The 21,672-nt window shown below is 27.1% G+C and overlaps 4 protein-coding genes across 4 annotated transcripts; all 4 read right to left on the bottom strand.

Annotated features, from left to right (window-relative positions):
- Positions 1 to 545: 545 nt before the first annotated feature.
- Positions 546 to 3,101, bottom strand: LOC126850297 (antichymotrypsin-2-like). The gene is made up of 8 exons (XM_050593148.1): positions 2,735 to 3,101; positions 2,370 to 2,554; positions 2,118 to 2,297; positions 1,826 to 2,036; positions 1,524 to 1,735; positions 1,202 to 1,411; positions 980 to 1,109; positions 546 to 897 (listed from the first exon to the last, which is right to left on the bottom strand). Exons 1-8 carry the CDS (start codon positions 2,742 to 2,744, stop codon positions 734 to 736), a joined length of 1,302 nt encoding a protein of 433 aa, XP_050449105.1. The 5' UTR covers positions 2,745 to 3,101; the 3' UTR covers positions 546 to 733.
- A 2,233-nt stretch (positions 3,102 to 5,334) lies between these two features.
- Positions 5,335 to 8,049, bottom strand: LOC126850308 (antitrypsin-like). The gene is made up of 9 exons (XM_050593170.1): positions 7,910 to 8,049; positions 7,526 to 7,581; positions 7,174 to 7,340; positions 6,923 to 7,099; positions 6,632 to 6,842; positions 6,324 to 6,535; positions 6,009 to 6,203; positions 5,794 to 5,920; positions 5,335 to 5,646 (listed from the first exon to the last, which is right to left on the bottom strand). Exons 2-9 carry the CDS (start codon positions 7,533 to 7,535, stop codon positions 5,495 to 5,497), a joined length of 1,251 nt encoding a protein of 416 aa, XP_050449127.1. The 5' UTR covers positions 7,536 to 7,581; positions 7,910 to 8,049; the 3' UTR covers positions 5,335 to 5,494.
- Positions 8,050 to 9,009: 960 nt separating this feature from the next.
- Positions 9,010 to 11,591, bottom strand: LOC126850305 (alaserpin-like). Its single transcript, XM_050593167.1, has 9 exons — positions 11,445 to 11,591; positions 11,034 to 11,364; positions 10,642 to 10,808; positions 10,384 to 10,566; positions 10,087 to 10,297; positions 9,772 to 9,983; positions 9,500 to 9,700; positions 9,279 to 9,408; positions 9,010 to 9,206 (listed from the first exon to the last, which is right to left on the bottom strand). Exons 2-9 carry the CDS (start codon positions 11,041 to 11,043, stop codon positions 9,058 to 9,060), a joined length of 1,263 nt encoding a protein of 420 aa, XP_050449124.1. The 5' UTR covers positions 11,044 to 11,364; positions 11,445 to 11,591; the 3' UTR covers positions 9,010 to 9,057.
- Positions 11,592 to 12,027: 436 nt separating this feature from the next.
- LOC126850379 (probable WRKY transcription factor protein 1) lies at positions 12,028 to 20,556 on the bottom strand. The gene is given in 6 exon segments (XM_050593297.1): positions 12,028 to 12,394; positions 12,783 to 16,703; positions 16,706 to 19,158; positions 19,390 to 19,689; positions 20,046 to 20,175; positions 20,431 to 20,556. Coding segments are annotated over 5 exon segments (7,104 nt in total). The 5' UTR covers positions 20,158 to 20,175; positions 20,431 to 20,556; the 3' UTR covers positions 12,028 to 12,076.
- Between the last annotated feature and the right edge of the window lie 1,116 nt (positions 20,557 to 21,672).

Below are 21,672 nucleotides of genomic sequence, written 5' to 3'. Positions count from 1 at the left end.
AAGGTAAAAACAAGTGGAAATTATTTCATATTTAGTTAAAATTAATGTAAAATTCACTGCTATAATACTCAATATTAAACCTAAAAACTGACTTTGTGATTCTCCTTTAATACAATCTACATATATAGAACTACAAAATTTAATTCTGCTAAAATCTTAAATCCATCATAGCGCAAACTGGTAATGTTCTAATAAATAATATAATACATTATTTAAATTGTTTTTATAAATTTCTGAATTTATATAGCACATTTAAATATTATAGATTTTTCATGATATATATATATATATATATATATATATATATATATATTTATGCGAAAAAATCAAGCAATATAAAAAAGACATGAAATATAAAAAGTGCGTAATATATACTTTCCTTTTCTTTTACATTATATAATTGCATATTATTAATACATATTTGCTTGATTGTACACGCATATATACAATTTTTATTTTGTTACATTTAACGCACACAAGTGCAAATTAATTTGGCTAATTTTAATAAGCAATAAATAAATCGATCAAAAAATGATTAAAGCACATTTTCAAAATATAGATTATTTATTTATTAATGCTTAAATTTGTATATATAATGTATATATAATGAGAAAATTCAAAACAGGTTAAGCTATAATATACATTGTGTGATATAAATTTTCCATAAACATAAGAATGTATGTAGAATTTAAATTATAACTCATAATGGAATAATTTATATTCATAATAAAATTTATAATTCATCGTTTGTAAATATAATTCCTCGTTTGTCTGGTGCTCGCACGGATCCTATAAACCATATAATTCCGTTTGCTTCGATTATGTATATAAATGGACGATCTACGATCAATTCATCCTGTGACAAATCTATCCTTTTTCTTTTTTCTTTTTCGACAACTGTAAATAAATTTTTTTTAATGTTTTGTAATGCTTAAAGTATTTGCCTAATATTTTCTATTTACAGATATATATAAGTCACCTTCTGGAATTTTTGAATGTTCTTCAGTAAGCTTCACGAAAATTTTTTGAACAAAATTGCTCACTTTTAGAGGAATTTCTGACAGATGTGTAAAATCCGCCTTATCTTCAAACATTGTGATCACATTTCTCTACAAATAGTTATAAGTTTTTTAATATGTGAATTTATCCAAAATATTTCCTACGTATCAATTAAACAGATTTTATTAATTACAATACTTACTTCATGAAAAAAATCTGTCATATTTTGAGTATATTGAATCGTAAATTTAGGTAAATATAATTCCATATCTTGCTCTAATTTGTTTGTATATGCAGTTTTAAATAATTTAAACTCTTTAAAATCAAGTTTATCTAATAAGTAGTTCAGACTTTCAGATCCAGGTTCCATCTCTTCATTTGGTAAAAATATATCCATTGTAACATTGGTATTCTGTAAAATTAGATTTTCATTAAATATTTAAGTTTTGATATTCTGTAAGATTATTTTTTGATTCAATATTTTATTTTTGAAAGTTTTCTTAATTTTAATAATAATTATTTACCAAAAATGGAATTTCAATAAACTTGGCTTTCCAATGTGGTATTTCACCATGAATAAATGTCGTTTTTTCAAATTTAATTGTTGGAACAAAATACGATTCTGATGAAGAAACATGAAATTCACGTTTCTCCATTTCTTCTTTTAAGTTTGGCCACTCAATATTAAGATACGCAGTATTTACCAACATAATTTTTGTATCCTCATCGATATTAACTGTTTATATAAAGTATTTTAATTTTGAAAATGTACTGTGCATAAATTTTTTTATATTTTATTAATAATCAAATGATTTATATAATGTACCTGGAGAAATTACGTGTAACATTTTATTATTTGTTGTGTCTTGGACCCATGAATTTATAGTTTCTGCAGCTTGTATTTCATTTCTGAAATCGATTTTTGAAATCGAACAATGAAATTTATTTATGCATAATGATGAAAAATCTGCTCTTAAATCAATTGACTTTTGAACATATATTGCATTTTTTAAATGCATCTCGATGTTTTTGATATCCTATAACATATATAATTTATACTATAATTTTGTAGTATTATATTTTTTATTATAACATATTTTTTTAATTCTTTATCTTACCTTTAAGAAAGTAAATTCATGTAGGTATACATTGTTTAAAGATCTTTTATCAGTTAAATTCCACAAAGACATCAATTCTTCCTCTGTCGATCCTTCTTTAACGCCGTTTGCAAGTAATGTCGTTATCATTTTTAAACTCATATTACTTAATATTAAGTTTTTCGATTTTATTAATTGGTTCTGCAACAAAATATAAATAAAAAATTAGGTAACTTTAGACTTACACAAGATACAAGTACATCTATTACATACTATATATGATGGTTCTTTTAGACTAGATACATCCTTTAATTCAACATATGTTATAATTGCTGTAGATAAATGAGTAAATATATGTTTATTAGTAATCCTACTAAACAATTTATCTTCAAAAGACTTTGTATCGAAGCCACACATAATGTTAGCGATAGTGATCACAATGATGATCGCAAATAACACTGTAAAGAGAATACGTTCGTTATAATATTAAAAAGGAACGATTATTTTAAAGTATATTAAGAATTTATAGCTAAGTTACTAAAATTTATAAATTATATATACAACTGTATATATGTATATTATTATTATTTTAAGAAATATTTTTTAATAGTGGTGTTAATACACCATAAAATTATTACCTGCACGCATTGTGAAAAAATTCCAATTCTATGATATATGTATAAAAAGTTTATCTATATCGAGTAAATTGAAGGATAAATCATTAAATTTATTATATGTGTTATAGATATATGTATATTTAGCTGTCCTTTTCTTTTAATATTGATGAGATATTAGCTGCTTGTATTTGTGCCAAGTGTTTAAAAATAACTGCGGAGAGACACATTAATTTAGAATAAAATTCAAGTCTCACGTGATTTTATAGATGATCTGAATAGGAAAAATTTTGAGATCTTCAATAATACTTTTATACAATTCGGAATAATTGATACTATCGAAGACGATACACGACTGCTTAATACTGTGTCTACCTGTGTTTCTGTAACGGTCGTTAGCAGTGTTTGCAATGTCGTGTAGAGGTGGGATTGAAAAGAGAAGAAAGAGAGAAGTAGAGTTGATAAACTTTTTTTTGGTTATTCTTCTCGAACTGCTTTAACATGTGTATATGTCTTAATATATATATATATATATATATATATATATATATATATATATATATATAATCTTTTCAATTTAAATTTTATTTTAAATAAGAGTCTTATTAATTCTTTATTTTAATGATAAATGTTTTTCAAATTTTTGTTAATCTACAAATTATTTATATAAATGCTGTAAAATGTAAATAGTTTTTTGATTGTTGTTTATATTTTTTTAAGATAAGAAAACTTTTTTTTATGTAACATTATAAATTACTTATTTATAGTGATAATAAATAATCAAAGAAAGCTTGTAATAAACAATTTCATATATAAATTTTATGATTATAATACCGCGATGTAACTTGTTACATATCCACAATCATAACATATTTAAATAATGTAAAAAATGTGTAGGATGAAATTAAAAAGAAAAAATCTGCGGCAAAGTAATTTTAATAAAATGTTTATTCTGTGTGTTCCTGAAACAGTTACATAAAAAATCTATACTTTTTGATAATAAAATAATAAGTGGATAAACTAAAATATGCCCTTCGAGTTTTTCTCCCACTACACATTATATCCCATAAAACCACTGGTCTTTAATGATATTTCGTCGATGATAAAAATAAAATACAAAATCAACTTAATTGTACGCATTTTTTAAAATCAATTTTAAATCAAAATATCTTGTTTATAAAAACATTGCAAATTAAAAACTTATATCATATTAAATTTTTTTTAACGATAAATTAAATATCTTTCAACATTGTTTTATTTATATAATACATAATCAATATCACGCGTATGTCATGAATAAATTATAATACATTTCTTATATATTAATTTAATTAATTACAAGAAGACTGTTTTATATATATATATATATATATATATATATATATATATATATATATATATAATATATTAATATACAATATTTGTTTTAAACAATAAATAACTTTTAATCATAGAATTCAGTCTACATATTAATTATTATTAAATAAAAATCGATATTTAATGTTAACTGCTTTATTAATTTTTCTTTTAAGAAATTTCTTTCTTAAAAAGATTCAATATATTATACAATAATGTATAGTATAATATATTGATCAACCGACCAATTTAATCCATCACTAGTTTCGGGAAATAAAGTCGTTACTTAATAAACTATTCGCATTTTATCAAATACTAGAACACTATGTACGCGCCCTATGCATTTTTTACTTTCTTTTGGAGTAGATATCGATCAAAGCTGCTCACGGTATATTATTACATTACAAAAAGTGTATATGTTATATAAAATATCATTAAATGTCATTTAGTTTTTATAAATAATAATAGCTAAAAAAAATGATAAAAAAATGTGATATCTCTTGCATTATTAGTTTAAACATAAAAATATTAAATTTTTTTTATATTTTGTGAAATGCTATTTATTGTCAGAACTCTAAATAAAAAACCAGAAATACAAAAAAATCTATCCTGCTCAATACTTGAAACTTTTATATGACACATATGAAAAAATTTGATATCTAAAACGCGGAGATATATTCTATTATAATTATTATGTTTTCCTATAGTTTTAATCATATTCTTTCAAATTCGAAAAAGTTTTAATCATGTAAAAATTAATTAACAGCGTCAATTACACACAATTACAAACAATTAACACTGTTAAAATACTTAATATTAAACTCAGAAATTAATCGTGATTTTCTTTTAATACAATCTACAAAACTACAATTTAATTCAACTAATATCGTAAATTCATCGCATACCGCATGCTTGTAATATTCTAATAAATAATATATACACAAATTGTTTTTATAAATTTTTAGATATACCACACTTAAATCTTGCAAATTTTTTGTAATGTATATTTATGCAAAAAGATCAATCAATATAAAAGGTATCAAAAAGTGCGGAATGTGCTACCTCTTCTTTTTATAATTATATAATTATACTTTATATTTGCTCGATTGTATATATGCATATCAATTATTATTAATATTGCATCTAACGCATATAAGTGCAAATTATTTTGGCTATTTTTAAGCAATAAATAAATCGATTAGAAGATGACTAAAACGCATTTTTAAACTACAAATTATTTATTTATTGAATATTATATACATAATATAATAAAAATAATTTGAGTTTTATATACATAATATGATAAAAATAATTTGAGTAATAATTCTCAATAATTTGAGAAAATATATTGTGTGATATAAACTTTCAATAAACATAAGAATGTAACAAAATTTATAATTTAAAATAATTTATAACTTGTAATAATATTTATAATTCTTCTTTTATAATTATAAGCTCTGCTTCTCGAATGGCTCCAATAAACTCTAATACTCCGTTTATTTCGATTATGTACATAAACGGATGATCTACGATGAAATTTCGTAGCGGGCTTATCAGTTTTCTGTCTTCCTTTTCGACAACTGTAAAGATTTTTTATTGTATTTGCTTACAGTATTTGCCTAAAGTTTTCTATTATTTACAGATACATACATATATACATATATACATATATATATATATATATATATATATATATATATATATATATATATATATATATAGATTACCTTCTAAAGTTTCTGCGTCTTTGCGAATCCTCACATGAAACTTTTGAGCAATATTGCTCACTTTTAGAGGAATTTTTGAGAGACGTGTAAAATCTGCCTCATCCTCAAACATCGTAGTTGCGCCATTCTACAAAGAGTTACCAGTTTTATTTTCTAGAATTTATCCAAAATCTCTTTTACGTATCAATTGTAAACAAATTTTGCTAAATACATACATCACGAAAATAATTTGTCATATTTTGAATATAGTAAATCGTAAACTTGGGTAAATATAATTCTATATCTTTATCATATGCGTTTGCAGTTCTAATTGATTGAAATTCTTCCAAATTAAATTTTTTAAGCAGATAATTCAGACTCTCAGGTTTTTCTTCATTTGGCAAAAGTATTATCATTACAACGTTGTCATTCTGTAAAATTAAATTTTGATTCAACATTTAATATTTTATATCCTGTAAGATTATTTGTTAGATTTTTGATTCAATATTTTATTTTTGAAAGTTTTCTTAATTTTAATAATAATTATTTACCAAAAATGGAATTTCAATAAACTTGGTATCCCAATGTTTTATTTCACCATGAAAGTATGTCGATTTTTCAAATTTAATTGTTGGTACAAAATAATAATTTGATGGAGAAGCATAAAATTTGCGATCCAGTATTGTTCCACTTACGATTGGACATCTAATATTAAAGTACACAGTATTTACCAACATAATTTGTGCATTCTCGTCGACATTATCTGTTCATACAAAGTATTTTATTATTGAAAATGTACTTTCTATAAATTATACTTTATTTATATTTCATTGTTAGTCAAATAATTTCTACCATATACCTGGAGTAATTATGTCTAATATCTGATAATTTGTTGTTTCTTGGACCCCTGAATTTATAATTTCTGCAGCTTGTATGTTATTTCTGAAATCTAATTTTGAAATCGAACAATGAAGTTTATATTTGCATATTGATGAAAAATTGGATGTCAGATCAATTGAATTTTGAACATATATTGTAGTTCCTATATATATTTCGATATTTTCAAGATTCTAAAACACATGTAATTTATATTATAATTTTTACTATACTATATTTTGCACTATGTTTTTTTTTTAATTTTTCATCTTACATTTAAAAATATATAATCAGTTAGATATCTTTCATTTAGAGATGTTAGATCACCAACATTCGAAAAAGATAATAATTCATTTTTTGTCGGTCCTTCTTCAGCACCGTTTGCAAGTAAAGTCGTTATCATTCCTAGATCTATATTACTAAATGCTTTGTTTCCCATTACATGTTTATCCTGCGGGAAAATATAAATAAAAAATTTATATGACAATTCAAAATTTATATAGGACACAAATATATGTTACATACTATATATGATGGTTCATTTTGACTGAAGGTTTCTTTTAATTCTACATATGTTACAATCGCTGTAGATATATTAGTGAATATTTGTGTATTAATCATGCTGTAAAATGATTCGTCCAAAAAGGCATCAAAGGCACATATTATATTAGCGATGATGATTGCAAATAACGCTGTAAAGGAAATACGTTTATTATAAAATCAGGAAAGAAAAATTCTTTTAGAATATATTAATAATTTATGGCTATCAAAATATATATATATATATATATATATATATATATATATAAATTATGTATATAACTATATATATATATGTTATTATAAGAAACAATTTTTAATAGTGGTGTATCATTACCTGTACGCATTGTGACAAAATTCCAATTCTACAATATCTGTATAAAAAATTTATATCTATAACAAATAAATTAAAGCATAAGTCATTAAATTTATTATACGTGTACACATATATAATAGCCGTTCTTTTCTTTATTTTTTTTCTACATGCCAAGAATCAACAGTTATTTTAAATGACTAGCTACAATACTTCGATAAAGTTTCAAAATTCAGAAATTTAGAACTTGCAATTTTTATTGAGCTTAATTTTAATCGAGAATTTTGTTTTCTTTAATATTGATTAGATATTAGTTGCGTTGTATTTGTGCCAATTGTTTGAAAAAAATTATCAAAAATAACTGTGGAGAAACATATTAATTTGGAATAAAATTCAAGTTAGTCTCACCTGATTTTATAGATGTCTCAATTGTTTTCAACAATGTCGACTTCCAACTTTGGGAAAAATTTTGAGATCTTCAAGAATACTGATTCGGAATAATTGATACTACCGAAGACGGCACACGACTGCTTAATACTGTGTCGCTGTAACAATCGTAAGCAGTATTATCATTTGCGATGTCGTGTAGAGGTGAGAATTGAGAAGGAAGAAAAAAATAGAGTTGATAAACTTTTCTTTCTTATTCTCCTCGAAATTCACGCTTTACCACATGTATATATCTTAATATGTAACCGTCTTAATTTAAATTTTATTTTAATATTTAAATAAGAGTCTTATTAATTCTTTATTTAAATAATAAATTAAAATATAAATTAAATAATAAATGTTTTTAAAATTGTTTATAATCTACAAATCATACATATAAATGTTGTAAAGTAATTTTCGATTGCTGTACATTTATACATTTTTAAGATAAGAAAAATTTTTTTTATATAAAGTATAAATTATTTATTTACAATGATAGTAAATAATCAAAGAAAGCTTATAATAAACAGTTTCATATATAAAATATATGATTAAACATAATACAGCAATGTAGCTTGCTATAAATCCACAGTTATAACATATTTAAAATATAAAAGATATATGGAAAGAAGATAAAAAGAGCGTGTTCGCCTGATATCATTACATTGATAACATTTGTTTTTGACATTGGAAAAGTAATATTTGAATAGATGCTCAAAATATTTATTAATATAAATGTATATGTTTGAGATAACATATTCAAAAACATTATTATCTCATTCAAAATATTATAATATTAAAAAATTATATGATTATTAACAAGTATTTATGGACTGGAATTGTACAAGACTTTCTTTATTCCGGTATATACATAAATTATTTTGTTACAACTAACGCACATAAATGCAAATTTATTTAGCTACTTTTAAGCAATAAGTAAATCGAAATGAGAACGACTAAAACACATTTTTAAAATACAGATTATTTATTTATTAATATTTGAATTTTATATATATATATATATATATATATATATATATATATATATAATATGATAAAATTTAAAACAGTTTAAGCTGTACTATATGATGTGATATAAACTTTCAATAAACATAAGAATGTAACAAAATTTATAATTCATCTCTCGTTAATATAAAGTCTGGCTTTCGTACGGCTCCAACGAAACTCCACTTACCGTTTATTACGATTATGTAAAAAAAAGGACGATCTACAATCAATTCCTGTGGCGAATCTACCGATTTTTTTTCTCTTCTTTTGACTATAATTAAAAATGTTTTATTGTAATATTTACAATATTCGCCTAGAATTTTCTATTATATATATAAGGTACCTTCTGGAATTGTCGAATCTTCTTCCTTAATCCTCATGGAAACTTTTTGAACGATATTGTTCACTTTTAGAGGAATTTTTGAAAAACGTGTAAAATCTGCCTTATCTTCAAACATCGTAAATATGTCCGTCTACAAGCAATTATCAGTTTTAGTTTGTAGAATCCAAAATATCTTTCTTACGTATCAATTGTAAACAGATTTTACTAATTACAGTACTTACCGAATGTAATAAATCCGTCATATCTTCAGTACATTGTATCGTAAATTTAGGTAGATATAATTCCATATTTTGCTCAAATTTCTGTATGTATGTATTTGTAATTTCTTTATATTTATAGCTAAATATTTTTATCAGGTACTCCAAATTCCCAGGTTCCATGTTTTTATTTGGTAAAAATATAATCATTGAAATTTTGTTATTCTGTAAAATTATATTTTGATTGAATATTTTATATATTTTTGAAATTTTTCTTATAAATAATAATTATTTACCAAAAATGGAATTTCAATAAATTTGGTATTCAAATGTAGTATTTCGCCATAAAAAAATGTCGATTTTTCAAATTTAATTGTTGGAACATAATACCAATTTGATGGAGAAACATGAAATTTGCGTTGCATTACTTTTTCTTTTAAGTTTGGCAATCTAGTATTAAGATACACAGTATTTACTAATATAATTTTTGCATCCTCGTTGATATTAACTGTTCGGGCAAAGTATTCTGTTATTGAAAATGTGCTTTGCATACATTAGAACTTATTTATATTTAATTATTAGTCAATGATTAAATAATTTAAACAATATACCTGGAGAAATTGCGTGTAATATTTCATTATTTGTTGTCTCTTGGACCCATGAATTTATAGTTTCTGCAACTTCCATGCGATTTTTGAAATCTACTTTTGAAATTGAACAATGAAATTTATTTATGCATATTGATGAAAAATGTGCTCTTAAATTAATTGACTTGTGGACATATATTGCATTTTCTATATGAAAATCGACGTTTTTGAAATTCTAAAAACACATATAATTTATATTATAATTTTGTACTGTTATATTTTGTATATATTATAGCATATTTCTTTAATTTTTTATTTTACATTTAAGAAAGTAAGTTCAGATTTGTATTTCTTGTTTAAAGGTATTTCGTTATTAATACTCTGCAAACAAGACATCAATTCATTCTTTGTCGATCCTTTTCTAGCGCCGTTTATAAGTAAAGGCAATATTATTTGTAGACTCGTTTTACTAAATATTATGTTTTCCGCATTTAGCAAATCATACTGCGGCAAAATATAAGTAAAAAATTAGACAATTAAAATTATATACTTTATGATACAAATACATATATTACATACTTTATATGGTTCTTTTAGGCTAGATACATCCTTTAATTCTACATATGTCACAATCGCTGTAGATAGATTACTAAATATACTTTTTTTAGTCTCGCTGCTAAATAATACATTGTCAAAAAATGCATCAAAGCCACACACAATGTTAGCGATGATGACCGCAAATAACACTGTAAGAAGAATGTTTGTTATAAAATCAAGAAAAACGATTATTTCAAAATATACTAACAATTTATTATTAAACTATCAAAATTTAAATAAATAAATAAATAAATATATATATATATATATATATATATATATATATAAATTATGTATATAGTTATATAGTTTATATAGTTATATATATTTATTATTATTATTGTTATAAATATTTTTTAATAGTAGTATATTACCTATACGCATTATCACAAAATACCAATTTTATAATATACGTATAAAAAATATATAGTTATATCAAATAAATTGAAAGATAAATTAAATTAATTAATATACGTGTATTAATTAATACACGTGTGTCATGAATGCTTTTTCTGTTCTTTTATTTATTTTTTTATATAGCCAAAAATCAATCTTTATTTTAAATGATTAATCTTTATTTTAAGTGATTAATTAAAATAAAGCTTCAAAATTCAGAAATTCAGAACTGGCAAATTATTTGGTTTAATTTTCAAAAATCCTCCTTTTTCAATCGATTAGATATTAACTGTGTTGTATGCGCGTTAACTGTAAAAAAAAAAACTATCAAAAATAACTGCGGAGAAAGAACACTTTATTTTCGAATAAAATTCTAATTAGTCACTCACGTGATTTTATAGACGGTCTCAATTTATTTCAATAATATCGCCTACTAACTTTAAAACAAATTTTTATATAAGATTTTTTTAACACTTCTGTTGCAATTATAGCAATAATTAATACTACCAATGACGGCACACAACTGCTTAATACTGTGTTTATCTGTGACTTTATAATGGTCATTAGCAATATTGTCGTTTGCGGTGTCATATAGAGGTGACTGGAGTTAAAAAGGAAGAAAAAGAGAAATAGAAATAGAAAAAGAGAAATAGAATTGATAAACTCTTTTTTGTCATTCTCTTCAAAACTCACGTTTCGTCACATATATTGTCTTAATACATAACTTTTTTAATTTGAATATTATTTTAATAATCAGGAATCTTATTAGTTTTTTATTCAAATAATAAATGTTTTTAAAATTGTTTTTAATATACATATACATAAATGTTGTAAAGTAGTTATAAGTTATTATTTAAGTAGTTATTTTCTATATATATAAGGATATAAAATCTTTATATGCTAAGCAAAAATATATATATTTTGTATTTATATAATTTTTGAATATATTTATTGCACAAGATTTGTTTCACAATAACGAATATTGATAATAGTATATATAAAATCAATAGTTTAAATTTATTTAATTTCTAGCAATATTTTGTGGTGGTAAAGTCGCGCCTTCATAAAACACTTCATGATAACTGATAAATATTTCTTTAGATGGTGTAAGTTTTCTATTATCATTTCTCTGTTTGCAAGGCTGATTGCATATTGGATATTCAGTATGTTCGCAACGTCTTGAAACACTTGAAAATATTTGTCCATTGGAACATTTAAAGAGATATCCTTGCAACACACCATGCGAATCACGTTTGCACTTATAATATGCATTTGAACAATCTTTACTATAAGGATAATGACCTTTTCCTGGACATAATTTTCTCGTAGGAGCTTCTAACTGAAAATGAAAATTCACCATAAGTTTTTTCTTCCATAAATGCAATTTTGAAACAAAATAATTAGAAATTGTATAATATTATTATAGATAATTTTCATAAAACTATATTATTTCTCTAATTGCGATTTTGATAATCTGTATTAATTGATTTGTATTAATTGATCAAAAGTATGTAAAATTTACATTTGATTACGAATCAGCAATTTTTATAATAAAATTATAGTTTTATATTTTTTTTTACTTCTGTAAAATTTATAATTGTTTTATAATTAAAGTTTTATAATTGAGAAATAATTTCAATGATATTAATGTTATTAAAAGTGCATGTATGTAAATATATAAGTTAATCATATAAAACAGTATGTTTATGTAATTATTTGATACTTACGAATGTTTTTGATATATCTGCAGTAGAGGAATCAAAATTCTTACAATTGATATGTGAATAGAGAATTTCATAGAAGCCTTCTTTATTCACGCATTGTATCTTTTTATCATCAAAAATTTTGCCTTCTGGACAGATGAAAACAACAACTTTAGCATCTATATTATTTGTTGTTGTACATTGATAGAAAAGATTGCAGTATCTTGGATGACGTCGGAAACCGGTTGGGCAAACTAAAACCATTTGATCTCCTGTCAATTTTCCAATAGGACAAGGTAATTCAGTAGGAATAGTTGACTCTGTCGGAAATTCAGTAGATGTTGGAAAGTCGGTGGTAGTTTGTTTATCATTCTCATTGCTTTCTCCATCTTTCTTAGATACATTATCATCCTTGTTTTTACAAGACAAGTGCTCCACAGCCGATGGGAAATTACAAGTTATTTTGTCTTGATCCCATACAGTACCTTGAGGACAAACAAAATCAAACTTTTTCAAAATTTTCGATTCTATTTCAACACATCTATAGAACATTGTACAATCATCGAGATTTGGGAAGAAACCAGGAGAAATACATTCTGAAACAGATTCATTCTCATTGCTTTCTCCATCTTTCTTAGATGCATTATCATCCTTGTTTTTACATGACAAGTGTTCCACAGCCGATGGGAAATTACAAGTTATTTTGTCTTGATCCCATACAGTACCTTGAGGACAAACAAAATCAAACTTTTTCAATATTTTCGATTCTATTTCAACACATCTATAGAACATTGTACAATCATCGAGATTTGGGAAGAAACCAGGAGAAATACATTCTGAAACAGATTCATTCTCATTGCTTTCTCCATCTTTCTTAGATGCATTATCATCCTTGTTTTTACATGACAAGTGTTCCACAGCCGATGGGAAATTACAAGTTATTTTGTCTTGATCCCATACAGTACCTTGAGGACAAACAAAATCAAACTTTTTCAATATTTTCGATTCTATTTCAACACATCTATAGAACATTGTACAATCATCGAGATTTGGGAAGAAACCAGGAGAAATACATTCTGAAACAGATTCATTTGATTCTTTTTCGATTTCTAAATAATCTTCGGTTGAAATCTGTGGAGTAGTTTTATTATTTTCGCCGCTGTTACTGTTATTGCTGTCCTCCTTGCTGCCAAATTCATCTTCGGTCGGAATCTGTGGAGTAGTTTTCTCATTTTCACCGTTCTCATTATCCTTATCGTTTTCCTTGTTCCCGGACTGATCTTCGGTTGGAAATTGAGGTGTGGTAATTTTATTTTCGGCGCTTTCGTTATTTTTGCTGTTCTCTTTGCTTTCAGATTCATCTTCGGTTGGAATCTGTGGGGTAGTTTTGTTATCTTCGTCGCTGTTACTATTTTTGTTGTCCTCCTTGCTTCTAGATTCATCTTCGGTTGGAATCTGTGGAGTGCTTTTTTTATTTTCGACGCTGTCATTACTTTTGTTGTCCTCCTTACTCTCGGACTGATCTTCGATTGGAATCTGTGGGGTAGTTTTGTTATTTTCGTCGCTCTTACTATTTTTCTTATCCTCCTTGCTTCCAGATTCATCTTCGGTTGGAATCTCGGGAGTACTTTTTTTATTTTCGTCGCTGTTACTATTTTTGTTGTTCTCCTCCTGATTTCCAGATTCATCTTCGATTGGAATCTGTGGAGTATTTTCTTTATTTTCGCCGTTCTCATTATCATTGTTGTCCTCCTTACTTTCGGACTGATCTTCAATTGGAATCTGTGGGGTGGTTTGGTTAATTTCGCCGCTGTTATTATTTTTGTTGTTTTCCTTGCTTCCAGATTCATCTTCGATTGGAATCTGTGTAGTTTTTTTATTTTCGCCGTTCTCATTATCATTGTTGTCCTCCTTACTTTCGGACTGATCTTCGGTTGGAATCTGTGGGATTTGGTTATTTTCGTCGCTGTTTCTATTCTTGTTTCCTTCGTTGCTGCCAGATTCATCTTCAATTGGAATCTGTGGGGTGGTTTGGTTAATTTCGCCGCTGTTATTATTTTTGTTGTTTTCCTTGCTTCCAGATTCATCTTCGATTGGAATCTGTGGAGTATTTTCTTTATTTTCGCCGTTCTCATTATCATTGTTGTCCTCCTTACTTTCGGACTGATCTTCGGTTGGAATCTGTGGGATTTGGTTATTTTCGTCGCTGTTTCTATTCTTGTTTCCTTCGTTGCTGCCAGATTCATCTTCAATTGGAATCTGTGGGGTGGTTTGGTTAATTTCGCCGCTGTTATTATTTTTGTTGTTTTCCTTGCTTCCAGATTCATCTTCGATTGGAATCTGTGTAGTTTTTTTATTTTCGCCATTCTCATTATTCTTGTTGTTCTCCTTACTCTCGGACTGATCTTCAGTTGAAATCTGTGGAGTAGTTTTTTTATTTTCGTCGTTTTCATTATTCTTGTTGTCCTCCTTATTATCGGATTGATCTTCGGTTATAATCTGTTGGGTGGTTTGGTCATTTTCGCTGCTGTTACTATTCTTGTTTCCCTCCTTGCTCCCAGATTCATCATCGATTGGAATATGTGTAGTTTTTTTATTTTCGCCATTCTCATTATTCTTGTTGTTCTCCTTACTCTCGGACTGATCTTCAGTTGAAATCTGCGGGGTAGTTTGATTATTTTCGCCGCTGTTTTTATTCTTGTTTCCCTCCTTGCTGTCAGATTCATCTTCAATTGGAATCTGTGGAGTGGTTTGGTTAATTTCGTTGCTGTTTCTATTCTCGTTGTCCTCCTTGCTCTCAGATTCATCTTCGATTGGAATCTGTGTAGTTTTTTTATTTTCGCCGTTCTCATTATTCTTGTTGTCCTCCTTACTCTCGGACTGATCTTCAGTTGAAATCTGTGGAGTAGTTTTTTTATTTTCGTTGTTTTCATTATTCTTGTTGTCCTCCTTACTCTCGGATTGATCTTCGGTTATAATCTGTTGGGAAGTTTGGTTATTTTCGTTGCTGTTTCTATTCTCGTTGTCCTCCTTGCTCCCAGATTCATCTTCGATTGGAATCTGTGTAGTTTTTTTATTTTCGCCGTTCTCATTATTCTTGTTGTCCTCCTTACTCTCGGACTGATCTTCAGTTGAAATCTGTGGAGTAGTTTTTTTATTTTTGTCGTTTTCATTATTCTCGTTGTCCTCCTTACTCTCGGATTGATCTTCGGTTATAATCTGTTGGGTAGTTTGGTTATTTTCGTTGCTGTTTCTATTCTCGTTGTCCTCCTTGCTCCCAGATTCATCTTCGATTGGAATCTGTGTAGTTTTTTTATTTTCGCCATTCTCATTATTCTTGTTGTCCTCCTTACTCTCGGACTGATCTTCAGTTGAAATCTGTGGAGTAGTTTTTTTATTTTCGTTGTTTTCATTATTCTTGTTGTCCTCCTTACTCTCGGATTGATCTTCGGTTATAATCTGTTGGGAAGTTTGGTTATTTTCGTTGCTGTTTCTATTCTCGTTGTCCTCCTTGCTCCCAGATTCATCTTCGATTGGAATCTGTGTAGTTTTTTTATTTTCGCCGTTCTCATTATTCTTGTTGTCCTCCTTACTCTTGGACTGATCTTCAGTTGAAATCTGTGGAGTAGTTTTTTTATTTTTGTCGTTTTCATTATTCTTGTTGTCCTCCTTACTCTCGGATTGATCTTCGGTTATAATCTGTTGGGTAGTTTGGTTATTTTCGTTGCTGTTTCTATTCTCGTTGTCCTCCTTGCTCCCAGATTCATCTTCGATTGGAATCTGTGTAGTTTTTTTATTTTCGCCATTCTCATTATTCTTGTTGTCCTCCTTACTCTCGGACTGATCTTCAGTTGAAATCTGTGGAGTAGTTTTTTTATTTTTGTCGTTTTCATTATTCTCGTTGTCCTCCTTACTCTCGTATTGATCTTCGGTTATAATCTGTTGGGTAGTTTGGTTATTTTCGTTGCTGTTTCTATTCTCGTTGTCCTCCTTGCTCCCAGATTCATCTTCGATTGGAATCTGTGTAGTTTTTTTATTTTCGCCGTTCTCATTATTCTTGTTGTCCTCCTTACTCTTGGACTGATCTTCAGTTGAAATCTGTGGAGTAGTTTTTTATTTTCGTCGTTTTCATTATTCTTGTTGTCTTCCTTACTCTCGGATTGATCTTCGGTTATAATCTGTTGGGTGGTTTGATTATTTTCGTTGCTGTTTCTATTCTCGTTGTCCTCCTTGCTCCCAGATTCATCTTCGATTGGAATCTGTGTAGTTTTTTTATTTTCGCCATTCTCATTATTCTTGTTGTCCTCCTTACTCTCGGACTGATCTTCAGTTGAAATCTGTGGAGTAGTTTTTTTATTTTTGTCGTTTTCATTATTCTCGTTGTCCTCCTTACTCTCGGATTGATCTTCGGTTATAATCTGTTGGGTAGTTTGGTTATTTTCGTTGCTGTTTCTATTCTCGTTGTCCTCCTTGCTCCCAGATTCATCTTCGATTGGAATCTGTGTAGTTTTTTTATTTTCGCCGTTCTCATTATTCTTGTTGTCCTCCTTACTCTCGTATTGATCTTCGGTTATAATCTGTTGGGTAGTTTGGTTATTTTCGTTGCTGTTTCTATTCTCGTTGTCCTCCTTGCTCCCAGATTCATCTTCGATTGGAATCTGTGTAGTTTTTTTATTTTCGCCATTCTCATTATTCTTGTTGTCCTCCTTACTCTCGGACTGATCTTCAGTTGAAATCTGTGGAGTAGTTTTTTTATTTTCGTTGTTTTCATTATTCTTGTTGTCCTCCTTACTCTCGGATTGATCTTCGGTTATAATCTGTTGGGAAGTTTGGTTATTTTCGCTGCTGTTACTATTCTTGTTTCCCTCCTTGCTCCCAGATTCATCTTCGATTGGAATCTGTGTAGTTTTTTTATTTTCGCCGTTCTCATTATTCTTGTTGTCCTCCTTACTCTTGGACTGATCTTCATTTGAAATCTGTGGGATTGTTTGATTATTTTTGCCGCTGTTTTTATTCTTGTTTCCCTCCTTGCTGTCTTCAATTGGAATCTGTGGGATGGTTTGGTTATTCTCGCCGCTATTACTATTGTCGTTATCCTCCTTGCTTCCAGATTCATCTTCGGGTGAAATCTGGGGGGTTGTTTTTTCATTATTTTTGTTGTTCTCCTTACTCTCGGACTGATCTTCGGTTGAAATCTGAGGGGTAGTTTTATTATTTTCGCCGCTGTTACTATTTTTGTTATCCTCTTTGCTCCCGGACTGATCTTCAATTGAAATCTGTGGAGTAGTTTTTTTATTTTCATCATTTTTATTATTCTCATTATTTTCCTTGCTTCCGGATTGATTTTCAGGAATCTGAGGGGTAGTAATTGCTAGTTCATCGCTTTGATTTTCCTCATCGCTTTCGGAATGTTTTTCTGTTGAAACACGCTGTGTAGTCATTCGTTGCGTTGTCATTTCAATTTCTTTGCTGTCTTTCTGCTTTTTCGGTCTTTTGGTATGTTCTTCACTACTGCTACTGCTTGAGTCCTCATTACTACGTTTATCATTTTTCTTTTTTTTATCATTTTTTGTATGTTTGCCATTTTGCTTATTATTTGTATTATGATCCGTATTTTTCTCCTCGCTTCCGGATTGATCCTCAGTAGGAATCTGAAGAGTGGTAATTGTAAATTCATCGCTTTGATTTTCCTCGTCGCTTCCAGATTGTTCCTCTAATGAAACACGTTGTGTAGTCATTCGTTGCGTTGTCATTTCAATTTCTTTGCTGTCTTTCTTTTTTTTCGGTTTTTTGGTATGTTCTTCACTGCTGCTACTGCTTGAGTCCTCATTACTACGTTTATCATTTTTCTTTTTTTTATCGTTTTTTGTATGTTTGTCGTTTTGCTTATTATTTGTATTATGATCCATATTTTTCTCCTCGCTTCCGGATTGATTCTCAGTAGAAATCTGAGTGGTAGTAATTGTAAATTCTCCGCTCTGATTTTCCTCGTTTCCAAAATATTCTTCTGTTGAGACACGTTGTGTCGTTCGCTGCGTTGTCATTTCTATTTCTTTGCTATCTTTCTGCTTTTTCGGTTTTTTGGTATGTTCTTCACTACTATTACTGCTTGAATCCTCACTGCTATATCTATTTCTTTTTCTTTCTTCATTGTGGTGATTGTTATTTTGTCTATTATTATTTTGTCTATTATTATTTTGTCTATTATTATTTTGTCTATTGTTATTTTGTCTATTATTATTTTGTTTATTATTATTTTGTCTATTATTTGAATTATAATTCGTATTATAATTTTTCTGTGCTTTATGTTTTTCACTATTTTCTTTTTGATTTATTTTATTTGAGTTATTATCTTTTGCATTTTGTTCTGTCGTTCTAAATGGTATACTTGAAGAAGTTCCTGAAATTTTAAGATAATTTGTGTTCATTTTTTGCTGGTTTTTTATTCGTAATTACAACTTCGATTATTATATTTTCTTATAATTTTATCTATAATTATATAAATTTTTTATTTAATTTTATTTAAAAAGGTGTTTTTATATATATATAGGTGTTTTTATATATATATATATATATATATATATATATATATATATATATATATACATTAAATTGATAATAAAACTATTACCTGTATTATGTTGCTCCTCTAACCGTGAATAGCTACTACACTCCGGTCTTCCACTTTCTTGAGGTTGTGTACAAGTACCACCGTATGCATACGAGAAAACTTTGTCAGAATTACATTTGTGAACTGTTTGGCGAAATTCAAGTCGACGTTTGTTCTCGATTTTTGCGCATTCATAATATGTTTGACAATCGTTTTCATCGGCATAGAGACCTGTTTGCGTACACTTGAATCGATAAGATTGATGAGAATATTGTTGAGAAATCGCAGACCGCGTTTCTAAGTTATTGTAATTATGTGTCTCTGTAAAATACAATATTAAAATTTATAATGAAATAAAGGGAGGATTTTATTTTATTTTTATTTACTAGATATCAAGTTAAATGATATAATATGTCGGTTAAACTTTATATTTTGTTTTGGCGTGATATTAGTGATGATTATACATAATTATACATATATGTACATATACAATGTATATATATTATAATAATATTTATTCACATAAAAAAAACAATTAAACGATATATAAAACAAAGTATAAAAATAAATTTATATTAAATTAATAAACCAGGTTAATTATAACTAATATTTTTATATAATAAATTTTCTATTTTTTTTTTGTAAAATTATCAAAAAAAAGAAATTAAAATTCTTACCATTTTGAATATTGTAAAGTTTTCGTTGATAGCGCAGCAGGTCATTTTCCGAGCTAAATTCACCATGAGAAAGAGTTAAAAATGCGATTAAAAGACAGATTATTTCTTGCATTGTTGAAATCTAGTTCATCTGTAAGTAAAAAAAATAATGTTTTATATCACTCATGAAAACAGAATACTAATTTATTATAAAGGGCATTTAACACAGAATGCTAATCTACAATGAGAGGTATCTTTTCAAAAATTGAATAATTTCCACAAAATTTGTATTTCACAAACATTAGAAAATAATCCATGTTAGATTATTACAAAAACTTTTTTAATATTTATACTCAAGGAATTGTGATAAAAAAAGATTTGCCAAAGATGGAGAAATTTAAATCACCTCGCTATAAAACTTTAAATGATCGCATAACAACGAGATCTTTCATACTTTTTGAAATTTCACAAAATTGTGGTTCTTAAATTACGATACGCGTATATACTGAGTTTTAATACACATGCGATTGTTAATATGAGCTGCTTGCGTATGATGTTGGTCAATCATTAACAAATATCGATCGATTTCCAATTGAATACATCCGAAAGCACAACCTGTATGTATTCAGTCATTAAACGTATGATTCAAATTTGCGATTACGTATGTTTGTGACGGATTATATATACATATCTTAACGGAATATTCTGATATAAAAATAATGATACAAGATATTTTGGACATATTTTACTTGAGATATTTTACAATAAAAAGCAATATTAACGATACACATATGCCGTCGTTACATCTTCAGAAAATAAGAAAAGAAAGTTATATAGAAGAGGCAATAAAGGGAAAAAGCATTGCATAAAAGGCTATTTTTAAATATATTTATTACCGGTCTACTTTCAGACTACAATTAACAATACCTCTTTATTTTGTTAAGATTATATTTGTGGTAAAATGTAGAATTTATAAATAAACTGTAACATAGTGAATATTTAATTGCAGAAAAACCAGCATATCATTCACCACTTGCCTCAATATTAGCTCTTACTATAAAAAATATGTACAAAGCATATAACAACCAAATGCAAATATTTGATCTCAGATGATCGTATCTTTTGACAGAAAAATTTCATCATAATATACAGGGAATAAATAGAATATTTGCTACACGAGGATATGACATTTTAATTACATTATATCTATTCAAATATTTTAGATATTTTATTCATTAAATTATATTTTCGGGCAATATTCTGAAACGAGTCCATTTGATAAGAAGAATGTTTTCCTGGTTTATTTATTCATGTTTTGACACTCCAAGATCCTCTGCGCTTCGACCTGTAAATAAACATAGCCATGAATTATTCAATAATATTTGCCGTGGCATTTATAATAAATAAAAGAAGAAGTATCATACTTTCAACGTGTCTGTTATTATTAAATGACACATTATAACAATTATAAAACAGAATTAAAATGTGTACAATTAAAAAATACATACATGAAACACATACAATCAATCGTATCTTTATAATATTTTTTTACGGCTTATATTATATATTTTTTTAATCTATCTCGCATTTTTATATACCTGGATAAACGTATATAATTTTAACAATTGTTCGAATGATGCACTTTGCG

This window comes from Cataglyphis hispanica, chromosome 6 (genome assembly GCF_021464435.1).
Source record: "Cataglyphis hispanica isolate Lineage 1 chromosome 6, ULB_Chis1_1.0, whole genome shotgun sequence".
Lineage (NCBI taxonomy): Eukaryota > Metazoa > Arthropoda > Insecta > Hymenoptera > Formicidae > Cataglyphis > Cataglyphis hispanica.
Note: the sequence above shows the minus strand (reverse complement) of the source record. Positions and strands in the feature narration are given on the sequence as shown.

Coding starts and splice junctions, on each gene's coding strand:
- LOC126850297 (XM_050593148.1), bottom strand. Junction 2,037..2,117: donor ATGAATTTACTTTCTTAAAG/GTAAGATAAAGA, acceptor TATATGTTATAG/GATATCAAAAACATCGAGAT. Junction 1,736..1,825: donor GTTACACGTAATTTCTCCAG/GTACATTATATA, acceptor TTATATAAACAG/TTAATATCGATGAGGATACA.
- LOC126850308 (XM_050593170.1), bottom strand. Junction 6,843..6,922: donor CTGATTATATATTTTTAAAT/GTAAGATGAAAA, acceptor CATGTGTTTTAG/AATCTTGAAAATATCGAAAT. Junction 5,921..6,008: donor TGACAAATTATTTTCGTGAT/GTATGTATTTAG, acceptor AACTCTTTGTAG/AATGGCGCAACTACGATGTT.
- LOC126850305 (XM_050593167.1), bottom strand. Junction 9,409..9,499: donor TGACGGATTTATTACATTCG/GTAAGTACTGTA, acceptor AATTGCTTGTAG/ACGGACATATTTACGATGTT. Junction 9,207..9,278: donor AGATTCGACAATTCCAGAAG/GTACCTTATATA, acceptor TTTTAATTATAG/TCAAAAGAAGAGAAAAAAAA.